Raw genomic sequence first — 6804 nt, 5'->3', positions numbered from 1 at the left:
CCAAACACACTGCAGCAGTCCTTCACCAAACACACTGCAGCAGTTTTCAATCAGGAACTGTGTCAAGCCAGTCACCTGGAAGAGACAAAAAAGATGATACTTCCACCTACTGCGCACCAGTTCCACGAAAAGGCGAAAAAAATTGCACCTTTAAAAACACACCTCTCTCTCTCTCTCTCTCTCTCTCTCTCTCTCGTGTCCAGGTTGTTCTCATGCAGAACAGAGATACTATCATGTTCTCTCAAAAAACAGGACATGTTGTATTAGTAGAATAAAGAAGGTGCTTTATTGTAGTGAGAAGAAGACACTGTAGTTAATAAAAAGAAAAAGCTAATTTACAGATGTGCTGTACTTGACTCAACAACAGCAACAGCAACAACATACATTTAAAGAGTTTTCAACACATATCTTCACTGGACAAATATAACTCTATTGCAGGAGGTATTAACAAGGAAAATATACTGTGTGTTCTAATTCCACACGAATGTACATAGCTTCTGGGCTGGAACATTTGAAGAAATTTATATTAGCATATTTAAATAGCTTTAATGTGTTTAACAGTATAGTTATTTAGAATCTGTACTCTAAACAGTACTACTTCAGAAGGTTCAACCTGAAAGTTGTACACTGTACACATCCAAAGAGGGTGAAATAGTGTCCATAGTCGGTGACAATTATCCTTAGACAAAAGACTTATGCTAAGACATATGCAGGTTTTATGCTTAGACATAAGACTCCTTGGCATAAGAGATTTCTTCAAACAGCGGTTGGCTGCAGCGTCGCGCCACGGTGTCTTGGCGTGACCGTGACACAGATTCCGACATGGCCCTCGCTCGGAATGCCGGGGTCGGCTCAGACACGCTGGGATCCCCAGGTTCGGGGCGTGTCTGGAAGCAGTCTGTGAAGCGGTTGACATGGCAAGGGGAGTTGACCCTGCGGCCCCGATCACGGGCGGCCTGCACGGTCAAGGGGTACTGAGGGGGGGCACAGTGGGAAGAGTTGAGTAGCGCTTGCGTGTAAGAGGGCGGACTGCAGGGGTGCTGGCTGTCCACGTGCTGGAAGACCTCGATGGCCGAGAGGGGTCGCCGGCGACGGAGGGGCTCCCCGGGGGGGTTGGGGCCTTCGGGGGTCTCGGCCTCACTCTGTGAGTCCTCGTGCAGAGGGCCACATGGAAAGGCAGGCTCCCTCTGGGGCTCCCCTGGCTTCATGGTGGCCCGGCCGAACAGACTCCCCAGGCCCTTGACCCTCATAGACTGGGTGCGACGCTTGACCTCCCCTTGCGCCTTGGGCTGTTCGGACTTGGAGGGGGGCTTGGACGTTACCGACTGGGACCTGGAAGACCCCTCCTGGTACTTGGTGGAGTGGGACCTCCTGAGGGAAGCTGGAGAGGACAGGGGGGAGCTGGCGAAGACGGAGCCCTCTGAGATGTTGGAGGCGGCACTCTCCAATGAACAGGACGAGGAGCAGGAACAGTCCTTGGAGGCTGTGGAAGCCCGGTCGGAAGGGCGCAAGGAGAGGTCCGTGGTCAAGCTCCCGCTCAGCTTCCCCAATGAGGGCTGGGCCAGCCTCCGCTCTGCCTGCCTGGAGAGCAGGAAGGAGTCCTCCGATGTCTGCTTCTTCAGCTCCTGGAAGTCCTCACTGTGGGCCGAGAAGTCATCATGGCTGCGTGCCAGGCCTTGCATGGCGCGAGAGCAGCAGGCCGCAGACGGGAAGATGGCGGGCTCGGAGCACCGGCGGCTAAAGGGGTTTGTGAAGGTGGTGAAGATGGCGTCCGAGGAGCACGAGGCCACGATGGAATGCTCTGTCCTGTGTGTCGCCATGGCATCAGGTTTGCAGGGGCGTACCGTGCAACGATCCACTGGCGATGCTTCTCTGGGGTCACCATCAGCATCAGGGTCGGTGCTGTCATAGGCCGAGTCATGCTGATGGGAGGACATGGAATCTAGAGAGACAAATATGTTTGTTAGCCACAAGCCAAGTATTAAAGATTAAGCACTGCAAATCTGTCCTATATAAATGGCTTTTAAATGGGCTTGTCTAGTGGCTGGTATATTCTAGGCTAATGTTCTATACAGAGTTTGATGGATCAGGGATTTGGTCATTATTTGTGGCACATCTGATTTGTGCTTGAAGTCCCTAGTCTCCATACTATGCTCCATAGTATTTATCATGCATGAATCAGGTGCTTCCTGTCAGCCTTAAACAGAGCTTCATAGCTAAATGTTCAGTAGGCTGAATTAGAGTGTTGGTTCAAAGCAGTATTGTTTGGAACTGTTTGGAACCATGTTTGTTTTTTGTTTGTTTGTTTGTTTTCAGAAAGTGTTTTGGTTGAGGGTGAAGCATTCTCTACCTAAGTTGTCAGCCAGTTCCTCATCTGGATCCCCCAGCAGAGTCAGAACATCTTCACCAAACACACTGCAGCAGTTTTCAATCAGGAACTGTGTCAAGCCAGTCACCTGGAGGAGACAAATAAGATGATACTTTCACCTACTGCGCACCAATTCCACGAAAAGGCGAAAAAAATAGCACCTTCAAAAACACAGCGCTCTCTCTCTCTCTCTCTCTCTCTCTCTCTCTCTGGGGGGCCAAGCTAAAAAAAACAGCATACAGCTTGACTGAAATGTTATCAAGACTGCGGTCTTCTTTGTGACTGTCAACCACAGTAGATTACTGAGAATAAGAACCTCGCGCATGTGTGATTTGACGTCGCTTTCGAGCCTGGAGGAACACAGAAGCAGAGAGAGGAGGCTCACCTTCTTCACCTCCTCAGATTGCATGAACGCATCCTGCGTCGTCTGGCTCCCCGTCTGGTGGAGGAGGGAGGGGGAGATGCACACTGCCAGGTTGCTGGCGTCCATCTTGTTGACATGCGAGCTCTGGCTGATGTGGTGCAGCATGCAGAGGAGGTGCTGCAGCAGCAGGATGTTGGGCTCAGGAATAGACTCAATCACGCTAAGGACAGGGAGGGGGGGGGGGAAGGAGAAGAAGAGATAGATCAGTCAGGCGCACTTTCTGTCTTTCTCATTCTCAATTTCACCGAGAGGGGTTGAGAATAAAAGCAGTAGGGGCTTATCTAACTTCCTGAAGGCAGCTGTCAAGTTCCCCATTCGAATACCATTTTTAAAATAAATAAGGTCAAAGGTGGTACAGATAATTTAGTGTGTCAGTTTTGGCTGTGCGTATGAGAGCATCTGATCTATATTTACTCCATATCTATATTTATTTATTCTCTGCATACTATCTGTTTGGTATGTAGTGGAGCATTCAGAGTGTGCATGCTAGGTGTTAGCAGAATGTGGGTGGATGTTTTTTTTTCTGTTTGTTATCTCTGAATCATCAATGTGTTAAAGGCTGTGTGTGTGTGTGTGTGTGTGTGTGTGTGTGTGTATATACCTCTTGATCTCTGTGAGTCTCTGATGTTCATCTTCCTTCTCCACAGCGCTGATCCACTGGTCGTATCTCTCGGCCACCAGCAGACAGCCTGGCAGTTCCTTCAGGAAGCTCTGTCATTGCACAAAGATGGAGGACAGAAATAGTCAACACACAGATGCACTGGAAATAGGGTTGGTAGTTTTGAACACCACAAAGAGCTGCAGAGCCCCTCTTTGAAACCTGCGGGCTTAATGTGACCCACTGTGTTCAAACGAGCAGAGGAAATCACACCCTGTTAATAGTCTATACTGTGAAATGAGACTTTCAGGTCGATGAATCAGTTCTGAATTTGCAGTCACCTGGCAGCCTTCCAAGCTCTTTTACACTCTGTTCACTGTACACAGACTGTGGATATTTAGTGCTAAACACTGATCACCTGGTTTAAAAACACTGGGATGGGCAGGTAAATGGTTTTGACAGTTTTCAAGATTAGAATGCAGAAGACAGGTAAAAGACTGAAAATGCATCGATGGATCCATTTGGAAATATGAGTCATTGAATGTCTGGAGGGAGATATGTACTGATTGGGACAGATGGATGCAGGGACCTGCTCACCTTCAGCAGTCCAACCAGCTGCACTACAGGCAGGGCCTCCATGTCCACCTTGGCCCCGGTGTTGAGCTGCTCGCGGATGGTGGTCAGATTCCTACTGTTCCCCGCCTTCCTGAAGACCCCTTCAGTGGCTGGGCCCTTCTTCCGCAAGAGCTGCAGGATCTCCTGAACACACAGAGACAGAAAGAAATGTCAAGTTACATAACCCATATCTTGACGCTCCAATCCCCTACCCACCTCCCAACACACGCACACCGGAAAAAGTTAGATACCAGACAGGGTAAAAGAGAAGAGAAGAGAGAAGAGAAGATAAGACCCAGTGGTTTTCACTGATCACTGATCAGCTGGAAGATCTTTGTTCTCACAGATGGCATCTGTGCAAAGATGCAAAGCTTAGGCTGCAAGCAGCCTAAGGGTTCAGAACTGTTGGCCAGAGCAAGGAAGTCAACATTAGATCACTTTGATCTTTTTGTTATCTGCTTATGAACTTGTCCTAAGTACACTGTTCAGTAGCTTGGTTATATTCTGACATTATCTTGGAAAAAAAAAACACTGCTTGTGGGTAGATGTAAAATGAACATGAAATATATTGCATTTATATATCTTCTAAAACATGTTAGTACGCTATAAAAAACTACAACTGTGTCAAAAAATGCCAAAAAACATGGAGGAATTGTGAACTTAAACACAATAAAACTGTCAGCCATGACCACATTGTCCATTGCATAAGCTGAAGCTTCTCAATGGCGTGGCTGGTCACCTCAAATAGAGAACTATCCATTCAGACAGTCCCCAGAACAGGAAGGAAGAGGAGGAAGAAGAAGAAACGGTAGAACCGTGACAGAAAAAAAGAGCTTACCCTTCAATACTCTAATCTAACTGAACCATTCAACTGCACCATAACATAGCCATCCACACAATTAGCCTATCAAAAATATTTAGATGAAGTGAAGCCTATATGCCATGGTAAAAAAAAGCTGTCATATACAGTTGAGGTGAACATAAGGTTGCAGAGGTGGAGACGTACTGTGATGGGTTTAGGGAGACTGCCATCATCCAAGCAGATTTTGGAGAGAGGCTGCCCAAACAGGACGCTGCTGGATCTGGAGTCACTGCGAGAGGAGGAAGCATTGTGTATGGAGCTTCTCTTCAACTTCCTGGTGATGAAGCTCAGCTTACCGCCCTGATTGCCAGTGTGACCTGTTGATATACAGATAATGATAATGGAGGGATTACAAATGTGTGTGTGGTCTGAGGCTGTTGTTAGTCTCTCTCGCTCTCGTTCTCTCTCGCCTTCTTTCCCTACATCTTCTCTTCTCTGTTAAGAGCCCCTAACCACAGCTGGCATCACAGATCCATTTTTAAGATGCGTTATTTCAAACTCACCAATGGGCTGCTTCTCTGACTCCTCCTTGTTATATAACGGCCTCTGCGAGGCGGAGACTTTGTCGTTGCCCTGGAAACGAGAGCAAATTGTGGTCAGTGCTCATAAGGCAACAGGGTAAGAGGAGTGGCTGGCACACACACACACACACACACACACACACACACACACACACACACACGCAGCCACCACCACAAGCACGCCACCACCCATGTGCTACACTTGAAGCATATCCGCCCACCCCACCGAAAGTACAATCTCTTCTAGAAATATTGTCTGATATTGTTCAATAACACAAGCTGCGATGAATATGAGCACCATCACAGCACAGGCTGAAAACCCTTGGTTAGACTTCAATCAGTTTCTTGGCTGGTCTGGTGAACAAGCCAAATAGCTCATTTGTGTGTGCCCAGAACACATGCAGTCGCTGTAATGCGTGCTACTTTCTGCTCTGGTTGGCATCATAGAACACAACTCACCTCAGGAGGTCCATCCATGTTTTCTTCCGTTCCTCCTTCTGTTAGAGTTTTAGTCTAAGAGGGCAGAGAAGCAAACGACACATTTAGAACATTTGATCACAGCCAAAGCAGCTTTGAGTACACACAGAACCATACTACATGGTTCACTTAGGGACGGCCCCTCCCAAGCAGGACAGTGTTTAGTCACAGTAAAAGGTTGAAAAGTGAGAGACGGGAAATTAATGTTGAGAGAGAGAGAGAGGTGATACAGGAGGGTTTAGGGAGGGAGGGGCTGTGGGGGGGGGGGGGTACCTACCATGATGCTGCCACTCAAAACCTTCATTAGGATGTCCAGAGGAGGGGAGCTGGAGCCAGACCTCGCTTGCACTTCGGTAATCTTCCTACAGAAGGAGTGGGAGAGGGAGAATGAGCCTAAGCAAGATGCTTTGCTTCTGCTTCGCCCGTCGCTGGTTAAAGGACAAATGCTACGAGGGTGTTACCAAACCACATTCGCCCGCTGCATTCGGTTTCGTGTTTGGCAAAGCGGTGTGTGTTTTTGTGTGTGTGTGTTTTTGTGTATGTACGAGAATGAGTAGTGTGTGTGGGCAGATGTATTTGATGTTTGTTTGTGGGAACAGATGCTCAAGATCAGTATATCTGTATACCTGTGTGATATTGATTTGTGTGTTTGTGTGAGAGGAACTCTACTAAGAACTCTAAGTAAGAGTATGAGGCTTATGAAAATACATGTTTGTTCATGTGTGTGTGTGTGTGTGTGTGGTGTGTGTGTGTGTGTGTGTGTGTGTGTGTGTGTGTGTGTGTGTGTGTGTGTGTGTGTGTGTGTGTATGCATGTTTGTGTAATAAAGCATTGCTTTTGGGTATAAAGCAGACAGTGCCAGTCTACTTAAACTGATAAAGAAATTCTCACAAGTCTATCCACACAGCACTGAATGCCACTATACAAATGTCCAAATAGC

General features: G+C 47.6%; 1 protein-coding gene across 1 annotated transcript in view; it reads right to left on the bottom strand.

Moving 5' to 3' along the window:
* Window positions 1-261: 261 nt before the first annotated feature.
* Window positions 262-6804, bottom strand: part of tagapb (T cell activation RhoGTPase activating protein b) — a 28170-nt gene continuing 21627 nt past the window's right edge. Inside the window, exons 6-14 of the mRNA XM_031581705.2 lie at window positions 6143-6227; window positions 5848-5901; window positions 5371-5440; window positions 5012-5184; window positions 3988-4149; window positions 3394-3503; window positions 2754-2952; window positions 2351-2456; window positions 262-1942 (exon numbers count right to left, since the gene is read on the bottom strand). Of these exons, the coding sequence (XP_031437565.1) occupies window positions 723-1942; window positions 2351-2456; window positions 2754-2952; window positions 3394-3503; window positions 3988-4149; window positions 5012-5184; window positions 5371-5440; window positions 5848-5901; window positions 6143-6227 (2179 nt within the window). The 3' untranslated portion in view covers window positions 262-722. The remainder of the gene's footprint in view (window positions 1943-2350; window positions 2457-2753; window positions 2953-3393; window positions 3504-3987; window positions 4150-5011; window positions 5185-5370; window positions 5441-5847; window positions 5902-6142; window positions 6228-6804) is intronic.

The sequence above is a fragment of the Clupea harengus genome, chromosome 15 (assembly GCF_900700415.2).
Source record: "Clupea harengus chromosome 15, Ch_v2.0.2, whole genome shotgun sequence".
Taxonomy (NCBI): Eukaryota; Metazoa; Chordata; class Actinopteri; order Clupeiformes; family Clupeidae; genus Clupea; species Clupea harengus.
This window is presented reverse-complemented; position numbering and strand designations above follow the sequence as displayed.